Below are 21,794 nucleotides of genomic sequence, written 5' to 3' on the forward strand. Positions count from 1 at the left end.
AGCTTGGCCATTAATTATATCTAGTGTTTAATGTGATATTTAAATTATTCTTGTTATTATAATTGTTCGACAATTATACTGAAATAACGTTTTGCCATAATTTTCAGACGGGCAACTAAATGGCCTACTATTGTAGGCTGGGTAGGAGGAGGAGACTCAAGACCTTAAAACACCCCCCTGCTGGCCGGCCAACCTTTCACACAGCACAGCACATTGGTTACAAAACCTGCTACGGAGGAGTAGTTGCAACTGGTCATTTCTGAGAGCATTTCGCTACATTGTATACCAAATTATCTACAGTAAAGAAAATGGACAGGACAGTTAGCCTTCCGAATCAACCTGACAAAACCACCACAGGTAAGACTTCCTACACTGTAGCATAACTAGCTGTTGTTAAATTGTTCTCAATCAATGTCCTGGATAGGGTGTGAATTGAATGTTTCGTAAAATTTGATTCATTGTTATAAATGTGTTTACTGGTGATACTGTATAAACATTAGTTTAGATCCCTATTGAGTAGGCTTTTAGCTCGACTATTATTAGTTAGGGATCTTCTCTAGCTAGTCGCACTCAAAGGGAATTTCTAATTACCAGATTTTACCTTGGGTATTTTTTTTCCAGTAGTTTCACATTTTTACATGACATTTTACAGTAGGCTATTCCACCGTCATACACCTCATTCGGTTCAGATCAGGGTCAGCAATTTTGCCAACGATTTAGCAGCTGGCTTTTGCTAAACGTGAACAGAAAGTGCTTACTTGCAGGTCAGGAAGCAAGGCACGAGCCACTCAAAGCATGAACTTGTGGAGCCGCTTATGTATTCTAGTCAGTCTGTCTGAGGTTATTTGTGGAGGGGAGGCCAGACGTTTTGAAGACTGTAGGCCTACGTAAATGGGTGTTGCAATCAGTAAATCCATGTAGTCTAGACTAGCACAAAGCTTCACAAAAATGTCTAGCTTTGTCACCATTCCTCAATTTGTGTTATGCAAGTTTCAAGTGTCCCTGTGTGTTTGTAGTGAACTTGGTGGAGAGCAGCAGCAACCCCAATGGGCTGGACCTAGTCAGCTCCTACCAGACCAACAGGGTGGGAGACCCCATGGATCTGGTTGCTCTGGCAACACAAGTACAACGGGTAATTAAATTAATGGCATTGTAATGGAATAATGATAATGATGATTATATTAATCAGATTATCCATAGTCATGTACAGACCTTGTGGGAAGCAAACCCCTGGTGTTGCCAGCACCATTCCCCTGCCAACTGAGCCTTTCTGAACCCTAACTTTGGTTTGACGTCGCCCCCTCAAGAATGTATCATAATGATGAAGACATTCTGTTTGAGATTTACCTTATGTTTGGTTACCTGTATTGGGTTCCTAGGGAGATGACTTTGTCAGAGCCAACGCCTGCAACAGACTGACAGTCATTGCTGATCAAATTAGATACCTGCAGGAACAAGCCAGAAAGGTGAGGCGCATGGCTTACATATTACTTTATGTAACCAATCTATGTAATTCATATAGGGAAATAATTAAGTAGCATTTGTGATACCAGTTGGTTTGATCTGAATGTTTTTGTTCTCTGGTGTAGGTTTTAGAGGATGCCAAGAAGGACGCTGAGCTGCACCACGCTGCATGTAACGTCGTCAAGAAGCCAGGGAACATGTATTACCTGTACGAGCGGCCCTCCGGACAGAAATACTTCTCCATCCTCTCTCCTCAGGTAAGCACATCACACCTGGGCGGCATTAGGCACAATAATTTGGAACGTTCAGATATGGCTCTACTCTGAAAGATAAGAAACATGTCTATTCCGTCACATTTCTAACGTTCCAATCACCCGGGAAAGCCCCCAGCACAAACAGCAGCTGAATGACTGAGTAACATAATGTTACAGAACATATACCACCATGTGGTGTATAATGTTATGAGTTGGGACATTTAGACGTTCAAAGTCTACATGTGACCCTGATGGGAGTTGATAATGTTCCCTTTAGCCGGTTAGAGGTGGTGCTGACTGACCACTTGCATCTTTGTGTGCACACGCATTGGCCACAGAGCATGGTTGTGTAAGCACAGTAGCACACACAGGAGAACATTGAATGGATATAGAAAGATTAACAAAAAAGTCCCACTTTAATTTGTATATAAGAAAGGAACAGCCCATTAGGTGTCTGCCAAACCCATAACCCTTTTAGAAAAAGATGGTGCTAATATTTACTCTACTAATGACTAAACTGCTTCTCTTATCTAATTGCGTAATGGCCTCTCACCTATCTCTCTTTTGAAGGACTGGGGCGCCGGCTGCCCTCACAAGCCTTGTGGTGCGTTCAAGCTTCAATACGACATGTCCTGGACCCCTATAGACGACGTGGAGAAGAAGGACGCTGAAATTGCCATCATGGACAAACTCCTGAGCCAGCAGACAGCCCTGCCTCCCTGCTTAGAGGCCAACTTTGAGAACATCTCGAAGTAGAGCTGCAACCTGGAACAGGACCGTCTTAAAGGGGCCACATTGAGTGGCATTAAAATGGTCTTACTGGACATACAGGGACATATTTGCTAGTTTGAGAAACATAAGCTAACTTGGGGGGGTGTGCATGCAAAGTAAAGGCCAAAATGTGTATTACAACACATTAACAAATATTTGTTTTGTTTTTATTCATTTGGCGCAAACTTTTAGGCAAGCTCAGTAAATCTGGTCCCATTGGGGTTTTATTGTGAAACTTTAGTCATACAGAACTGTTTTATTGTGTGGAATCCTTCATTACGTCAAAGACAATTGTACGGTCTTCAAACTGCTCAAATGGAAAGTCTTGAAGACAGAGTTTATGGGAAATATCCCATGTACAACAGCATTAGGAAACAATTCAAGGTTCTAAATGGTTCTTTCCAGTTTTTCACCAAAGGTCTTTCAAGGAATGTATTTATGATTTACTTAAAATATTAAAGCATATTCCTTTTCACACAATGGGAAACTGCTATATCACTCAAATGACCATCTCTAATAGTAGATTGGTGTCCAAGTCTTAATTCTATTTTCTTCCTTATGTTTTCATGGGGGACCAGGCAACCTGTTCTGTAATTGGAATGCATTTTCTGTTTTTGGGACCTGCAAAATGATTGTACAGCTGTAATAAAATATTTAAGTATGGCACTTCTGTGTTAAGCATGAGGTAAACAAGCAGAAGTCAGTCACACATTGACTTTATTTAGAAGTTCAATTACAAAATATTTTCACAAATCCACATGATTCAAATGATCAGTTTACAAACATCAATAGTAAATACATCAAGCAACATTTCAAAAGCAGAGACTGAAAAGGAGGCACTGTGAAATCACAAAACAGACAAGTGTTAAAAGGGCGTATTCATTTAATAAAAACAAGCCGTCTCTTCTAGTATGGAGCCCACCACTTCCAGAATCAGACATCACCATTGACTTGCTGTGTGCTGTGAATCTCTTTGGTAATGTCCTCTAGATAAGAGTTAATATAAGGCAGAAGCTTCCAGTTGTCTGTAGCAATATGAACCTGGACGGCATCCTCCTCTGTGATGATCTTCAGCAGCACGTGAGACTGGGGTGGGAGGAAGAACAGCACTTTACACCTGCCTTTATCCAAGTCTGAGACCAGATATCTCTGAAAGTGCTTCTCCACCAGCTCACCCATAGCCGAATCCTCCAACTGATCACAGAACAGGCTAGTGGCAGCGTTGGTCAAATCACCCTCAGACTCCTCTGAGCATATTTCGCCCCAGATCCCCTCAAACACTCTCTGCTTCTGTTCCCTGGTCCACCCTAGGGGTGCGAGGAAGGGCAGAAACACCTCAGGGAAAGCCACATGGAGGTCTGCCAGCTGGGAGTGCCAGGAGAGGCCGTCCTCCGTGGTAAAGATAGCGCTAGCTCTCAGGGTGGTGTGGTACGGCTGCTTGGGCTTCAGCCTCAGCCTCACTGTAGGGGGCTTCCTGGTCCTGAACAGGCAAGGCACGCTGATGTCACTCACTTCCTCATAGTGGCCGTCCGTGAGGTCAAAGTGCAAGCGGATGCTGAAGAGCTTGTCAAAACGGGGGTCATGAACTCCAGTGTGTGTGAGGTGGTATTGGAGGGTGATTTCAGAGGCGAAGCTGGGGCTCTGGAACTGGGCTCTGTAATCCTCTCTCTCTATCCCGCCCTGTCCTGGGGAGCTCTCAGACTCACAGGCTGATTCACTCTCTGGTTTATGCTCTGGTTTGCAGTCATCTGGTTCATGTTTCTCCAGTTTGACCAGCCTCAGCAGCGGTCGCTCTGTCTGGTGCACGGTCAGTCCGCTGGTCAACTCCTCGGTCTCGGCCATGATGGCAGACATGGAGCGCACTTTGGCTTGCCGCCCCCTTTCTGCTCCCCTCTGTGCCAACACCCCAGCCAGCTTCTCCCGGGAGAGAGTGGTGAGGAGGGTGTAGTACAAGCGGGCGTGGTCCTGGATGTCTGTTTCACCATAATGACAGGTGAGGTGCTGTAGGAGGTCAGCCAGCGGTGTGAGGAGGGAGTCCAAGCTGGGGTGCAGGAGCAGGCGTCGACACACCCCCAGCACGCCGTTCCCCAGACGCCAGTCCCCGCTCACACACAGCGCGGATGAAGAGGAAGTGATGACGCACAGCAGAAAGTTGAGAGTGGCCCTCTGGAGGACTTCCCCTTCCTCTGCCACGCGGGCCAGGATCCTGAGGTGCCAGCGGAGGTCTTGCAGGGTGAGCTGGGACAGTGGGGCCTCTGTGATGGTTCTTTGCAGGGCTTTAAGCAGTGCCACAGCCCAGCCTGACTCCTCCAGCCGGTCCTGGGTCCGGTCAGCCAGGTTGATGAGGTGAGGCGCCAGCCGAGTGTGTCTCAAGTACAGGTCACACAGCCTCTGAGACAGGTCCTCAGAGTAGCGCTCCACGTGGCAGAAGTGGAGAAGGAAGAGGAAGGAAGCCCTGAAGAAGGTCACCACCATCTCCCTACTGCCCTGGTTCTCCACAATACGGAGAAGGGAGGTCAGGTGATCGTACAGGTAGGCCAGGCCTCTCCCCCCCTGTCCCTCCCCATCTTCTTCTCCTTCCTCCAGGTAGACCAGAGAGAGTAGGTTGAGTCTAGCCAGCATGCTGACACTATCATTGAACACAGTGGGCACTAGGGCCGCGGCCAGCCGAGGGGTCAAGAGCACGGGCAGGCTCTCGTCCCCGTCACCACAGCTGATTGGTCGGTTCTCTGGGAAGTGCAGGATGCAGTCCATGTAGAAGAGCTTCTCGGGCGTGCTCAGTAGGGGGTGTTGGGACAGGCCGACGAGACGCTTTAGAAGAAAGGCCTCATCCTCTGCGCTGAACAGGCTGTCTGTGAAAGCAGCCTTCATCAGCAGAGTGGTGTGCACCAGACACACCTGCAACAACAAGAGATTAAACAATGCGGTCACAAATCTCAAGATTTTACAGCTAGGTTTGATAATGTTCTACCACAGCACAAGCATGGATAGATCTGTGGATAATCTGCCATTTCTTCCATAACTCATCCTAGACTAGTAGACCGCTACTAACCTTGCATGTGCCCAATAGACGCAGCAGCTGTGCCCTGAATATCGTTGGGGAGACTGCGGGCACCATGGCAAGCACCTCCACCAGCCCTCGCAGCAGTGCAGCCTGGGATAGGGATGTGAGCAGGTAGGACTCCTCTAGGAGGGAGGAGAGGAGCGATCTCAGCTCTTTACAGTCTAGGCCCGTCTGCAGGGAAGGAACTTTTCCCATGGGGCCTAGAGTGAGGGGCGAAAAGATGGCCAAGTCAGAGTGTGACTCTGAGTCCAGGTGTGCTGAGTCTGCACCCTCCCCCCACACAAACCCCTCGTTGCTCCCCAGTGCAGCCTTCAGGTCTCCAGCCCCAGCCCCTTTCTGCTGGGTGAGCAGATACACAGCATTCCTCAGTGCCAGGGCATGGAGCCCCGTGTAAGCCTGGTGAAGCCCGGAGTTTTCCTGCTGCCTCAGGCTGCTCAGGAGCTCCAAGCGTTGGGATAGTAGGCCCGGGAGGCAAGCCTCCAGCTCCCTCAGGCAGTCGCAGGCTGTTGCCCTCAGGGGGCGTAATGCAGCCCCAGCCTGTGCGTCGTTGGTGTCCTGGGCCGTCTGTAAGAGGAGTTCCAGGAAGTCTTGGGAGGCACTGGTGTGTGAGCTAACACAGCAGGAGCAGAGGAGCACGGAGGTGAGGGCCAGGAGGAGGTGGCGACGGAGCGGGAGGGATTTGGGGGAGCACTGGGCAAACACAGACATGAGCTCCAGGGCGGTCTCCTCACCCACAGAGACAGAGGGGCACAGCAGAGTAGGGTGCTCAAGTAGCGGGGACAACAGCAAGACCTGAGGCAGGCAGAACAGAGGACATAATGCAGTTTAGTGGTTTAAAGTTTAAACACATTAATGAACGTGCCTTCCTCCATAGAAAATGCTCTGCCACTTCCTGTGGATACATACATAGCGAGGGACTCAATACAACAATAATTGTGCCTTGAAAACGTGTAATGTACCTTGATGTGGTCACTGGCCCTGTCATCTCGCAGCTCGCGCAGGACCTCCGCGAGGAAGATGTCCGATGTCGTGCTGCACAAGAACTGGGACGGGCTGCGCGAGAATGCGGAGATCCTCTCGGGCCAGTTCGCTGACATGATTGAACCGAACATAGCCTATACGTCAAAAATTATTTCCTTTTATTGCAAAATATCTCTGTTTTGGGTTGGGTAGCCTACGACCAGAGGTACCACTACGACTTTGATTGCGGTCTGCGAAATAAGGCAAAGCTTTTCTCGACCTGCAAAACAATGAGTTGGGGTCTGTTGTGATGTCTTCACAGCAGACCTTTTTGTGTGCAATCGCACCACACCGACGGTTGTTATTATCACATAGCTAGCTAGCTTGTCAAATTGTATCTATACCAACTCATCTTTTTATGTTCACCTCACCGGCACGAACGATCATCACACTTTATTAAAGATCTTTCACTTCCTTGTCTTAGTAGTCATGTGATCAAATATCACATGGCGCTAAGTGCGCTTCAAAATAAAGGTAGCCACTGGCATGGCAGCGGCCATAGAGCTAGATAGAGATCTCTAAATCGATAATCCGTTTTAGCATGAACATTGACGGCTTCGTGTTAGTTCACGAAAGGCATTATTTGTATTATTATTAAGCTCTTGTGGACAGACGAACGTAACATCTGACGCAATTACGCGAAATTGTAGTTTTGGGTTTCCGAAATTACTTTTTCACGCTCTCTCTCTTAGAAATGTTTTATTGAATACTTTTATTGTGAAACAGATATAGGGACCGTCTGACTGATAGTCTTCAGCGACATCCATTGGGTAGTTATTATATTGCAGTAACTGTAGGCCTGCCTGTGTATTTATCCACAGGTGGTTGTAGCGCATTTGAAAAGTGGATGGCAAGTTTAAACTTTAAACCACTAAAATGGTTAATATAAAACAATTATTTAAATCTGTTTCATTTGTGAGACATACTTTTTATTTAATCAGAAGTATGTGCTTATTTTAGTTGTACACAACATGCTAACTCTCTTGCTATCTCTCTCAGAATGACCTTCTTGATCCAAACCAGTCAGGTTTCAGGACTGGTCATTCAACTGAGACTGCTCTTCTCTGTGTCACGGAGGCTCTCTGCACTGCTAAAGCTAACTCTCTCTCCTCTGCTCTTGTCCTTCTAGACCTGTCTGCTGCCTTTGATACTGTGAACCATCAGATCCTCCTCTCCACCCTCTCCGAGCTGGGCATCTCCGGCGCGGCTCACTCTTGGATTGCGTCCTACCTGACCGGTCGCTCCTACCAAGTGGCGTGGTGAGAAGCTGTCTCCGCACCACGTGCTCTCACCACTGGTGTCCCCCAGGGCTCAGTTCTAGGCCCTCTCCTATTCTCGCTATACACCAAGTCACTTGGCTCTGTCATATCCTCACATGGCCTCTCCTATCATTGCTACGCTGACGATACACAACTAATCTTCTCCTTTCCCCCTTCTGATAACCAGGTGGCGAATCGCATCTCTGCATGTCTGGCAGACATATCAGTATGGATGACGGATCACCACCTCAAGCTGAACCTTGGCAAGACGGAGCTGCTCTTCCTCCCGGGGAAGGACTGCCCGTTCCATGATCTCGCCATCACGGTTGACAACTCCGTTGTGTCCTCCTCCCAGAGTGCGAAGAGCCTTGGCGTGACCCTGGACAACACCCTGTCGTTCTCCGCTAACATCAAGGCGGTGACCCGATCCTGCAGGTTCATGCTCTACAACATTCGGAGAGTACGACCCTGCCTTACACAGGAAGCGGCACAGGTCCTAATCCAGGCACTTGTCATCTCCCGTCTGGATTACTGCAACTCGCTGTTGGCTGGGCTCCCTGCCTGTGCCATTAAACCCCTACAACTCATCCAGAATGCCGCAGCCCATCTGATGTTCAACCTTCCCAAGTTCTCTCACGTCACCCCGCTCCTCCGCACACTCCACTGGCTTCCAGTTGAAGCTCGCATCTGTTACAAGACCATGGTGCTTGCCTATGGAGCTGTGAGGGGAACGGCACCTCCGTACCTTCAGGCTCTGATCAGTCCCTATACCCAAACGAGGGCATTGCGTTCATCCACCTCTGGCCTGCTGGCTCCCCTTCCTCTGCGGAAGCATAGTTCCCGCTCAGCCCAGTCAAAACTGTTCGCTGCTCTGGCACCCCAATGGTGGAACAAGCTCCCTCACGACACCAGGACAGCGGAGTCACTCACCACCTTCCGGAGACATTTGAAACCCCACCTCTTTAAGGAATACCTGGGATAGGATAAAGTAATCCTTCTACCCCCCCCCTAAAAAAAAAAAGTAAAGTGGTTATCCCACTGGCTATAGGGTGAATGCACCAATTTGTAAGTCGCTCTGGATAAGAGCGTCTGCTAAATGACGTAAATGTAAATGTAAATGTCTAACAAAAACATTATTTTATATTGATATGCAATGTGTTTTTCTAATAGACTTAAACTTAAAATGCCGATCTACAATCTTTTTTTTCCTCACAGATGTGGATAGTGGCTAACAACAGAGCCATGTATTTAGAATCATCTAAATATAATCTAAATACATGGCTCTGGTGGCTATAGATCAGCGTTTCCCAAACTAGGGTTCCCAAACTAGGGTTAGCCTGATTTGAAAATGGGGTTGCGAGAGAAACTCTGAAATAAAATAAATAAAATCAGGCTTGGTTCATAGAACGTGGGTTAGGCCAGTAACCTCAGGTAACCGCTAGATGTAGCTGTAATAAACAGAGCGGTTTCTGTTTTCTTCCTACAAATGTGGCTCTATCTTTTAAACCGTTTAAACTACTAAATATTATGACCCCATCACTGAGAGATAAGACTCTCAGGAACGCGTATGTGTCTTCTGTTTCCCTGGAAACCAATGCCCACAAGCTGCGCAGGACTCCGAGTGGACAAGACCTGGCACTAAATCAGACTGGGGGAAAAAGAACATCATCAATGATGATGCTCTTTTCTACACAGAAGATCATACAATTATTGCCTGATGATCTTCTGAAATTCCCAATACCATTCTGATGCATTTCAGTCACTTCAAACGATACTTTCTTAAGATTGAAATACTGTCAAAAGTACTCTCAGGCTGATTTGAAATAGACTGTCAAAGCCCAAATTAAAAAAGTAAACATTGCCCATTGATTACATAATTTTTTTCACATGGTGGGGTCCGATTTATTTTAAATATCAAAATAGCATCACGGGCCAAAAAAGTTTGGGAACCCCTTCTGTAGATGGTCTGCACTCATGGCCAGGCGGGAAATAATAAATTGTGAGATCATCTCGTTCTATGCGGTGTAATGTTGAGTTTGCATCATAATGGCAAACACCCCAGAATGTTCAGAATGTGCAAAAATAAAATCATAATCCCACAAAATCTGATAGAGCGAGGTTGACAATATTTGGACTGCAATTTGCCCTCCTTTCCGTGAATTATCATTGATGAAGAGGAAAAGTGGGGGGTAAGATTAGCTTTACTTACTTTCAGCATACATTTTTTTGTTGTTGTTGCTTATAACCCCATTTTATATTTTATTTATAACCCCATGTTTCTATTCCAGGTCATTTGCTCTAAAAGTAATACATACCCGAGGAGCATAGATCTGTGCTGGGGAATATCTCATTATGCCCACTAGGTAAAATAGTAAACCTTGAAAGAGTAAACAAAATTAAACTTGATTGCAAACAAAATATCATTATATACTGCTTGTTTGTTAGTTTTTTGCTATTATGAAAGTGCTATAGCAGTTTAATTAATTATTATTATTAAAATATTGTTTATTGTTCAATTTGTTTTACTGTGAGACCTCTCATCTGTTTGCAGAAAAGAGCCCTGATGGAGTTCATGGCTTTGCAGGCCCAGAACAAGGTTTCTTCTCATGTCACCATAGAGTACATGAAGCATTGCCTTACCTCACAGGCGAGAGGAGCCTTCATTGAGAAGTGAGTCTCTATAGCATTTCATAATCCTGTTGCATTGAAACATTGTGATAATAGGCTTGTCCAGGAGGGGGCTTAGGTGGAGTTGGTTTTAAAATATTCTCTGATGTCTCAGTGAAAAACCTTATTTTGGAGTCTCTCTTGCACACAGTGTTGGGAGGTGAACACTCACCTGAAGCTTCATAAGATGGAGATGGAGCTGATACAGCATGAGATGTTTGTAGTTTGCACTGCATCGCATGGCGACAGCACATCCTCTCAGTCACTGCATGGCCTTGAAGGGTCACTTTGTTCCTCCCTTTCCTCTCAACCTGTGAGTCTGTCACTTCACATGATAAAAGTGTTTATTAGCTAGTAATTTATGCACATTAGTTCCTTTGTTCCTTGTTAGTAAGCCTCTGTAGTGTTCATAGTCTCTAAACTTGTTGCCTTTATTTTCTGTCTTGCTGTAGCATAAACGCTGCAAGTGGAGAGCAGACTGTGGCTCAAAAGGAACCTACTGGGTTTGCGACCAGAATCATGCTCCAAAGGGCCATTGAGGACATCAGTAGTGATTTGATCTACCTTCCAGCCTCACGTCTACAGAGTGCATCTGAGGTAGTGGTGGAAATCGTGACCAGTCTGATTCTCAGCATTGGAGCCAACCCTGTAAATGGAGACTCCTCTGAGGAGAGGGATCTACCAACATGGCACTGGTCGACCTGATAATGTGGGTGGTGATCTCCGCGCTGCAAGACCTTTCTGGTAGCCTGCAGATCACAGATGCGTTCAATGATATGAAGCAGCTACAGATCATCTTCTCCAGGCCTGTGGGCGTCAGGATTATGCGCTCCATACTTGATGACCTGCTGAGTGTGGCTGGTGGCCCCACTGCCCTGAGAAAAGCCCTGACTTCTGGAGATAGTGAGGTTTTCAGGACTGTCATGACAGCTGTCACTCTAAGTGTATGTCAGCTTGTCACATGTAACTGTGTGACTGGACCCTCCTCCTGCGTAAACTTCTGCTTTATCCAGAACTATGAGTCATACCTTGACAGTAAGTCCCCTCTTCTTCATGGAGAATTTCTTGTGATCGGTTCTACAACCATGCACAGCATTGTGACCAAACTGCTAGGCCAAAAATACTCTGATGCCCCAAGTGAGGATGCCACACTCGTCCTGAAGGACTGGCCCTTTCTGGATGATCTGGAGAACCACCTGAGAGTCACCTTGGAATGTCTGTGGCCAGTGAAGAAACAGAGGCCAATTTCTACTTGAAACCAGCAGAGGTGAAAGAGATTGTAGCCTCAGTGTATGACCAACTGGCGCAGAGCTCAGACTGGCCCAGTGCCAAGATGATCCTGCAGTACAATGTCTCCTCTAAGAGCCAAATGGTGTCCAGATACATTGCCTGCCTGATTGTGAGAGCCATGAAGCACCTTCCCAGTGGTTACTCTGGAAGATACCCTGTGAGACATGGTGACTGTGGCGAGCACTGCAGAGTAGAAAAGCACAAAGCTGTGAACTACTGGACCCAAATGTCCACTGGAACTGTTCCCAATGCCCTCTTTGTACACATCATTGACACATTTGTGTATAACGTCTTTGCAATTGACCCTGCCATGACAGTGAATGGTGAAGATGTGACGAAGCACTTCTGCTTGGCAGATCAGCTTTGGGTTGTTATCCAATTCAAGTTCGCCAAAGCTCCAAAGAGCATGGCTCTCCTGCGAGCCTTGAAAAACTGACCAGATTATGAAGAGATCATATGCCAGGTTAACTCTGAGCTGGCAGATAATCTCTACTCTGGATATGTTGCAGCATTCCTTGCAAACCAACTTTCTATTGATGCCTTCATCGAAGACAAGGAACTGTGTTTTGATGTCTCCAGAATGGTTGTGGAAAAGTTGATAGATCACTGGACTCCATCAGTGTTGTTCTCGGATCCCATTGTTGGATCAGAGTTCATCAGCGAAAGAGTAAGCTCTCTCTATGAATACAATTACAGTTTGTTTGTCACACAAATGCAGTGAGCTACAACTGTAGTGTAATTTGTCTGTTTACAGCGTGGAGGAGCAGACATTTCTGCCTCATCATGTACACTTTGGAGATCATTGACACAGGAGGACCTCTCAAGTGAGTAAACAAATCAATTGTACACCCTCTCGAAAGAGTATTGTAGATTTGGTGGTGAATACTAAAAATACTTCTTCCTATCTTTTAGGTTACCGTAAATTGACCAAGAAGGGAGGGTTCCTCCACCGTGTTTGGAGGGCAGTGAAGCGAATCACCTGTGGCTGCTGTAGACTTGCTGGAGCTAGACCAAGCCTGGACTAATATACACTGTCTTCATACAGTCATGTGCAAGCCCTGCCTTTTTCAAAATGCCTAAGTCGGTTATTTCTTCACTAAAAACATTATTGTAATGATATGAATACATTGTTTATTCATTAGACCTACTCGTCTCTGTCATTATTTTCAGCTGTCATGTTTTGATGTGAAACTTTGATTTGATACGTATTGGCACAGTGTATAGTAGACCTATGCTGCTGTCAAATAAAGCAACATTTCATGCAAACAACAGATAGCTAAGTGTGTGATGACTATTTTCATTAGTTCTAAAAGCATCACTACAAACTACACAGCATGATAGAGGATCATCAACATCATGGTCATAGGGACCATAAAAAGTGTTGGGGTCTTAGTGGAGACGATTGAGGAGGCGGCTAATTGCCGGTGTGGCCATGAAGTGGAAAAATGAGAAAAGTGGAACATATTATAAATAAATATGGAATGGGGGAATGCACAAGCCTTCTGGAAGATCTGATGAAGGAGAAGATGGCGGACAGGAAAAAAAGGAGAAAAGTGGAATATGTTTTGAATGAATATGTAGTGGTGGATCACACAGAACTTGGAAGAGCTTCAGAAGGAAATTGAAAGTGACGAGAATGAGAATGAATTAACTGCGGTGGCAGGTGCAGTGAAGACTGCCGAATTTGAGCCTTGTCCTGATGATGACAAAGATGATTCTGGTCCAGTTGGAGTGCAATTTTAGGAGAGAATGGATATTTGTCTTCTGGCAGATCCATAGGTGGTGTCAAGTTGGGTGGAGAAGAGGTTGGGAAATGTTGGGTCGGTGAATGTGACTCGAAGAGGAATCGTGTAAATTTTTTGCATTTCTGCCGTCCAGAGCGAGCAGGCGCTCCACACCACACGACTGGGGACAAGAACTGTGACTTGCTTTCCTCCCCGGAGCAGGGCACCGTTGAAAGGAGTGATAACTAGAGAGGCGTTAAGTGTTGAGGAGGACTAACTGAAGTTGAAGATTCCCGGTGTCTGTGACCCCCGCCGTTTGGTGCAACGCTGATCCAGTGAAGAGTGTGGTGAAAAACAGAAAACACTGTCTGTACTTCTGAGTTTTGATGCAGTCTTTACCAGATGAAGTCAAGTTAGGATGTGTCAATTATCCCATGAGAGCTTTTGTTCCGAATTCCATTATGGTATTTTAGGTGTCAAGCTTATGCTCATGTGGCAGCAGTGTGTAGGAGGGCGATTCATAGATGTGAGAAGTGTGCAGGAGGACATAAGACAAAGGAATGTGTAGTGTCGGTGGAAAAAGTTATGTGTAAACTGTAGGGGTACCCATGGTGCTGGAGATCAGAGGTGGGTGAGGTTACCAGGATCAGAGTAGTGCAGAATGCTGAGGCAGTGAAGTAGTAGAGGAAGATGGGTCCAGGGAGTAGGATCCTAAGAGGATCCCTGTGAGTAGGCTGAGGCCAATACAGAGTGATAGGAATAACATTGGCTTCATTAAGGTTGTTATTTGGCATTCACAGCCATGGTTGTCAATTGAACTTCAGGAATGGAACATAAATCACAGAGGATAGATGTTGTGGTGGCAGCTGCAGAGAAACACTTGGGTGTACAAGATTTTGCTGCAGAAGAATGACAATATTTACATTTTTGTCATTTAGCAGATGCTCTTATCCAGAGCGCCTGCATACATTTTTCATACTGGCCCCCCATGGGAATTGAACCCACAACCCTGGCGTTGCAAGCGCCATGCTCTACCAACTCAGCTACAGGAGGCCTGTAGCAATATGTTTTGAACTATAGTGTCCCATCCTCCCAGGCTGCTGGCCTGGCGTAGGATCAGATAGGGCCAAAGTAGTGGAATAGTGGTGAGGTTTTAATGGGTGCAGGGTTAGTTGGTAGGGCAATTTTTTCACACAGTGTAATGAATTCATCCTACGGAAAAGTAGGCTGATGTACAGCCAATACAATAGGTGGCGGCATGCATCTATAACATTTGTTTGCGGACCGCCATAATACCAAAGAAGAAGAAGAAAGTGACTGTAGTAATCATCCTCTCCAAGAGAGGCGCTCTTGAGCTGTAACGTTACAGTGCAGTGCGTTCATGCTCCCTCGCCCCCCCATAGCAGTTAGAAGTTTGGAAGTTTTTCTACTTGCCAAAATGGCACTGGCAGACGACAGTGGTTACGAGTCAGTGATATGTGTAAAGCCAGAGGTTCATGTGTACAAGATCCCACCCCGTGCCACTAACCGTGGATATCGGTGAGTTTTTTTACGGACCCCACTTTGTTGATGAACTTTCTTCTAACTACTCGTGTTATTAGCTAGTTTGCTAACGCGTTAGCAAATCAACCTGAAGTGGAAACTGGAGATGATCCAGGAAGACAAGGTTGTTGCTAGCTAACGTTAGCTTGAAATTATTCAATTATTGAATGCATAAAATGGCGAGTAGATTAATATTATTTCTGGGATAAAGTTTTTTATTAATTTGTTAACTACCTAGGCAGCTAGTTAACTTTCAATATATGCTATATGAGGTGGCACCGTTGTTTGGCTAGCTATCTAGCAGCTAACTTGCTAGTTTCTAAATTTACATTTAAATTTACATCATTTAGCAGACGCTCTTATCCAGAGCGACTTACAAATTGGTGCATTCACCTTATAGCCAGTGGGATAACCACTTTACAATGTTTTTTTGTTTTTTTTGGGGGGGGGGGTAGAAGGATTACTTTATCCTATCCCAGGTATTCCTTAAAGAGGTGGGGTTTCAAATGTCTCCGGAAGGTGGTGAGTGACTCCGCTGTCCTGGCGTCGTGAGGGAGCTTGTTCCACCATTGGGGTGCCAGAGAAGCGAACAGTTTTGACTGGGCTGAGCGGGAACTGTGCTTCCGCAGAGGTAGGGGAGCCAGCAGGCCAGAGGTGGATGAACGCAATGCCCTCGTTTGGGTGTAGGGACTGATCAGAGCCTGAAGGTACGGAGGTGCCGTTCCCCTCACAGCTCTGTAGGCAAGCACCATGGTCTTGTAGCAGATGCGAGCTTCAACTGGAAGCCAGTGGAGTGTGCGGAGGAGCAGGGTGACGTGAGAGAACTTGGGAAGGTTGAACACCAGACGGGCTGCGGCATTCTGGATGAGTTGTAGGGGTTTAATGGCACAGGCAGGGAGCCCAGCCAACAGCGAGTTGCAGTAATCCAGACGGGAGATGACAAGTGCCTGGATTAGGACCTGTGCCGCTTCCTGTGTAAGGCAGGGTCGTACTCTCCGAATGTTGTAGAGCATGAACCTACAGGATCGGGTCACCGCCTTGATGTTAGCGGAGAACGACGGGGTGTTGTCCAGGGTCACGCCAAGGCTCTTCGCACTCTGGGAGGAGGACAACGGAGTTGTCAACCGTGATGGCGAGATCATAGAACGGGCAGTCCTTCCCGGGAGGAAGAGCAGCTCCGTCTTGCCAAGGTTCAGCTTGAGGTGGTGATCCGTCATCCATACTGATATGTCTGCCAGACATGCAGAGATGCGATTCGCCACCTGGTTATCAGAAGGGGGAAAGGAGAAGATTAGTTGTGTGTCGTCTGCGTAGCAATGATAGGAGAGGCCATGTGAGGATATGACAGAGCCAAGTGACTTGGTGTATAGCGAGAATAGGAGAGGGCCTAGAACTGAGCCCTGGGGGACACCAGTGGTGAGAGCACGTGGTGCGGAGACAGCTTCTCGCCACGCCACTTGGTAGGAGCGACCGGTCAGGTAGGACGCAATCCAAGAGTGAGCCGCGCCGGAGATGCCCAGCTCGGAGAGGGTGTAGCCAGGGTGTAGGGTGTAGCCAAATAATGCTAGCCAGGTCAGCTAAATTACTAACTAGTGAACTAGCTATAATCCTGTAGGCTAGCTAGTAGTTAGACTGAGATGGTTGAAATAAGCACGACTGCTTTATTTTCAAGCTGTGTACAATGCTAAATAAATCGGGACTCCCTAAAACATGCCACTTAGGTACAAGTGACTTTTCATAGCAGGTTAGGAAAGCATTTTCGCTAACCCAAACCCTTAATAGAGAACCCATAAAACCTAGCGGTCAAACAGGGAAATGGTTCCAATCGTTTTTACACCATTAGTTTTTCCCATTTTCCCCATAAAATAAGGGCTGTGTTTTGTATAGGCTCACCATGGCGTGACGTTTTGATAACTATGTAAATCTCTCTAGGACAAGGTGATTTATCAATATATTTGCCTGTATTTACCCCCCCCCCCCCAAAAAAAAATAAATAAATAAAAATAAATAAATGAAATGCTAATTAGCTGCTAGTGTGGCTATCATAAAGAACTACAAATGCCATGATGATCTGGACAAGACTGCCAAATCAAGGCAAATAAAATAATCTCTGGATTACATTTTACATTTTTGTCATTTAGCAGACGCTCTTATCCAGAGCGACTTACAGTTAGTGAATACATATTTTTTTATACTGGCCCCCCGTGGGAATCGAACCCACAACCCTGGCGTTGCAAACGCCATGCTCTATCAACTGAGCTACAACCCTGCCGACCATTCCCTCCCCTACCCTGGACAACGCTGGGCCAATTGTGCGCCGCCCATGAGTCTCCCGGTCGCGGCCGGCTGCGACAGAGCCTGGATTCGAACCAGGATCTCTAGTGGCACAGTTAGCACTGCGATGCAGTGCCTTAGACCACTGCGCCACTCAGGAGTCAATGTTAGCTAAATGTAGTAATTAATAAATTGTCTAAATGTCTTTAAATGGACAATTCTGTGAAATGTATTGTGCAAGTTTTAAATTGACACAATACCTGTTAGCAAAGGTGTCAACTAGAGATGATGTGCAGGAGCTTGCAGGGATTTGTAGTGTTAGTTAGTTAGCTAGTTAGCATTTTCGAATCTGAGAGTAAATAGAGTTAAATATATTGATAAAAGTCACCTTTTCCGAGAGAGATTTACATGGTTATTAAAACGTCACACCAGGGTAAGCCTACACGAAACACAGCCCTTATTTTAAGTGTTTCTAAAATCCCCTATGGGAAAAACGATTAGAACCATTTCCTTGTTTGTCCGCTAGATTTTATGGGTATTATGACACCTCCACTGTGGGGCTCTTTGTCAATACCTGGGATGGCACACTTGCTTTATATCTGAAACATTTGGGGCTTTACTGTTGGGACAATTAATGAAAACAGTTGGGTAAAACGCTCACACATTGAAATTAATAAAAGTGTCTGTGTACTGGCTTTTTCATATCAGGTTAGGATCATTAACGTAGCAGGTTATGTTAATTAGGTTAAAGAGTTGCCCTATTTCCCAGGGCAAATGACCTCAGCGGTTGTGCAAGTTCAGCCTGCTCTGTGGTTGCTCCATTGGGCAGGTGATTTTTTTTCTTTCTCCTGATAACCAATATACGAAGAATTCCAGTAGGCTGGTCTTTTTGGTTCCTCCTCTGTGTGTGGGTGAAAAAAAAGCTACTTAACATTTTCGTCCAAGTGATCAGAATCTTTGGGAAACCAAAAACGTATCCTGATTTGCCGGATGGGTGTGTGCTTTTCAGACCTTAATGTCAATCCCTGCATCCCATGCTCTTTAGAAAGAGCAAGCTACTGATGTTCTTTATGTAGCCTAAGACTCCCATTCTGATGCATGGTTTGAGATTGCAATAATTATTGCATTACACAGTTTGACTATGGGTTTTAGTAAGCCCAAAAGCCCTGGAGCATAGTGGAGTCATGACATGCAGGAATGGTGCTTCTCTTTCTTTTCCAGAGCTGCTGACTGGAAGCTGGATGAGCCAGCATGGACTGGCAGGATGAAAATCATCTCCATAGGAAAGCTTGTCTATATCAAGCTAGAGGACAAAAACTCAGGTAAGGTAACTACTAGCTGTCAGACTGTCATGGCTACATCTGTCAATACTGCTGTTGCGCTCATGTCTGTCACCTTGTCTGCTTCCAATATATATACCATGATTTCCAGCTTTGAGTCTAACTGAATTCTGTATTTCTTAGGAGAGTTGTTTGCCCAAGCCCCAGTGGAGCAGTATCCTGGATGTGTGGTGGAGGCAGTCACAGATTCCAGCAGATACTTTGTGGTGCGGATAGAGGACGGCAATGGTAAGATGCCATCACAATCAGGAAGACACTAGCAGAAATGCGTCACCATGCAAACTGATATGCTGAAAATATCCATTGTGGTATCAAAGGTTAATTGCAATACAGTATTCTAGCTTGTACATCTGTCTTCTCATGCACTTCTGTTTATAAAGGACGACATGCATTTATCGGCCTGGGATTTGCTGATCGTGGGGACTCCTTTGACTTCAATGTGGCTCTTCAAGACCACTTCAAGTGAGTCAACCTCTCATGTCTATCCTCTCTTTGGTTTGGGCATCAATGTCCATTTTCACATTGGAACATTAAATACAATCGAACAAATCTATCTGCCCCTTTTTCTACAGGTGGGTAAAACAGGAAGGTGAGCTGGCGAAAGAGGAAGCGTCTCAGAGCACAGCACCCAAACTGGACCTAGGCTTTAAAGACGGCCAGACTATCAAGATCAGCATTGGGGTGAGCATTGGAGGTTACAGCAATAGATGGGAGAATGAGGAGAAACAAAATGTGATGAAGAAAAGGTGATACAGACATGCTAAGAAGGGATGGACTTTTTATTTGTCTTAGAACATAAAGAAGAAGGATCCAGGTGCCAAGTCTAAGCCTATGGGTAGTGGCCTTCTCCTTCCTCCACCAATGGCTAAGGGTGCAGTCCTTGTATCCCCTCCTGGAGGCCAGCAATCACCTCCACCTACACAGTCTAACACAGGTAACCTCATTGGGCTATAGAGCTCAATGACCCAATGTTCTATTACCACTGCCCAAGCAAATGTTAACATGGATAACCTGCCTGCATTCTAAATCGACTCTTTGTTTTTACCCCAGCCTCTCTTTTAGATTTCGGCAGCCCGGTCCCTGCCGCCCAGCCCACTGCAGACCTGTGGGGAGACTTCACAGCAGCTGGCGCCAGGTCAGTCTTAGAAGAGCTAATGGTTTAGACCAGAGATTGGCAACTTTGATGGGGTTGGGGGCCACAAAACAATCATAATTCATCATGAGGGGCTGCAGTTGCTCGCGGTTCTGCGTACCTACACAGCTAATTTCCTGCAATTCTACACATTTTGCCATAGGGTGGAGGGAAATGTTTGCATATATCTGAGTGAGACTGCCTAACAAAATAAATGGGGGCCCCCAGAAGATAATTTGACTATGATAACAAGTTTAGATAGCAATCAAAAACAATTTTGCCGACATGGGCTAATTGACTATCAGTGACTAGAGAAAAATTGCTGCTGCACAACCAAATGTCGAAATTGCACCTTGTGTATTCTACTATTCGAACTCGCAACAGTAAGTTGAGACCCCGACTGAGGAAGTTGGCAGGCCTTCTGCATGGTGTTGTGGCAAGGGAAACTGACTAGAGATCACAGGGTTACTAGCTCAAATCCCTGATGAGTTTAACTCTCTCATCCCCTTGAGTGAAGCTTTTAAACAGTTTGATGATGGGGGGGGGGGGGGCTATATCAACATCTTTTGTCATCCATCCATGTTGTTGACCTTCTCACATTTGTCATTATCCTCATCATCTTCTTTGCATCTCCCCCTCCACAGCTCCAGTCAAGACACTGCTAAAGGATGGGTGCAGTTTTAGCTGTGAGATGGACCACACATCCACACACCCTCTTTCTCACACACCCCTACACACACACACACACTCAGGCTCCTTACATTCCCTGGACAGAATGATTGTGAGAAATGAAATGAGAGGTGGGGGAGCTCTGTCAACTGACAGGTTGCTTGACGCAAATGATGCTCTACATTACATACACATTGTTTGCGTACCCAGATGTATAGATTCAAACTGTCACAAGTCAGTGATTGACCAGCACATCCTTTTTAGATACAAAGACTATATTACTATTTTTAGATACTTTAACTATGCAGTCAGAAGTGACCCTTGAATTTGTCATTGATCAAGTATTGATACCTCTTTTGCTGTCACTCTGACCAGGTGAAAATTATGTGCATTCCATGTTAATGACACTTTGAGGTGGAGGTCCACTCATCATCTCTATATGTCCATCCCTTTCAATTTCTCTCCATTTTACACAAATCTGGATGTCAACAACTCTGTCAACCTTTCCACTCTTAACCGTCATCTCTGACCCTTCACCTTACACTACTCCTCACTCCTGCCCAGCACCGTTCATCATCTCGTTGAATCATCCAACATGATTAGGTGTAAAGTTTTGTATTTGTATGCATTATTTTACGTTGCTGAAGAGGGTGAATATATCTTTTTTTTTTATGTTCAAGTATAACTTTTGTCCCTCTTATTTGAGAGAATATGAAGGATAGGTGTGTATGTCTGTCTTTTCACAAGGTTGGGAGTTGAGTCTGCTTCAGTGTTGCTCTCCAACCTCCTTCAAACTGGTCTCTTGGCTTAAGAGAAAGTATAGTATCTGTTCATATCAGTCTGATATTTCGGGCCTTCAGTATAGCAGCCAGATCAAACCAATGTCTAGTTTGGATTTTGGTTAATATGAGGAGGTAGGTTGGAGAAAGGCAACATTGATCGTTTTTTAAAAATGTGTTTACATAGCATATCATAAATCTTTAGCTACCTTTCCTGTTCTTTTTTGTTGAGTGGCCTTTTTCATCCCATACTTTACCCTAGTAGTGCCTTTCAGCGAATGGACAGTTATTGATGTTTTGGCTTTAATTTGCGACAAATATATGCTCAAAGTGCCTTTTACGCAAATCAAAATCACCTGTATAAAATGTAAAGCAACACTTTATTGTAAATAAACCATTTGTTGTTCATTTGTTCCTTTTCTGTTTGCATTGGCAAGGAAACAGTGGTAAGGCAAGGAAACAGTGGTAAGCTTGTTTAACAGGTAGTTAGTTTGACTTTAGACTTAGGTCTGTCTCCCTGGTTCGGTTTCCATGACTCTGATGTT

General features: G+C 45.6%; 3 protein-coding genes across 3 annotated transcripts; 2 read left to right on the top strand and 1 right to left on the bottom strand.

Annotated features, from left to right (window-relative positions):
* The first annotated feature begins 193 nt into the window (after positions 1 to 193).
* On the top strand, positions 194 to 3,155 carry cUnh1orf50 (chromosome Un C1orf50 homolog). Its single transcript, XM_084172558.1, has 5 exons — positions 194 to 357; positions 1,017 to 1,132; positions 1,380 to 1,466; positions 1,590 to 1,721; positions 2,289 to 3,155. The coding sequence occupies exons 1-5, from the start codon at positions 309 to 311 to the stop codon at positions 2,472 to 2,474; spliced, it is 570 nt and encodes a 189-aa protein (XP_084028684.1). The 5' UTR covers positions 194 to 308; the 3' UTR covers positions 2,475 to 3,155.
* Positions 3,156 to 3,190: 35 nt separating this feature from the next.
* On the bottom strand, positions 3,191 to 6,989 carry ap5b1 (adaptor related protein complex 5 subunit beta 1). The gene is made up of 3 exons (XM_084172513.1): positions 6,513 to 6,989; positions 5,542 to 6,345; positions 3,191 to 5,387 (listed from the first exon to the last, which is right to left on the bottom strand). Exons 1-3 carry the CDS (start codon positions 6,663 to 6,665, stop codon positions 3,423 to 3,425), a joined length of 2,922 nt encoding a protein of 973 aa, XP_084028639.1. The 5' UTR covers positions 6,666 to 6,989; the 3' UTR covers positions 3,191 to 3,422.
* A 7,870-nt stretch (positions 6,990 to 14,859) lies between these two features.
* On the top strand, positions 14,860 to 21,657 carry LOC311137926 (adaptin ear-binding coat-associated protein 2-like). The gene is made up of 8 exons (XM_084172542.1): positions 14,860 to 15,052; positions 18,551 to 18,651; positions 18,793 to 18,897; positions 19,050 to 19,131; positions 19,242 to 19,350; positions 19,462 to 19,603; positions 19,720 to 19,804; positions 20,446 to 21,657. The coding sequence occupies exons 1-8, from the start codon at positions 14,895 to 14,897 to the stop codon at positions 20,483 to 20,485; spliced, it is 822 nt and encodes a 273-aa protein (XP_084028668.1). The 5' UTR covers positions 14,860 to 14,894; the 3' UTR covers positions 20,486 to 21,657.
* Positions 21,658 to 21,794: the final 137 nt, after the last annotated feature.

Source organism: Coregonus lavaretus (genome assembly GCF_964263955.1).
Source record: "Coregonus lavaretus genome assembly, chromosome: 12".
NCBI lineage: Eukaryota > Metazoa > Chordata > Actinopteri > Salmoniformes > Salmonidae > Coregonus > Coregonus lavaretus.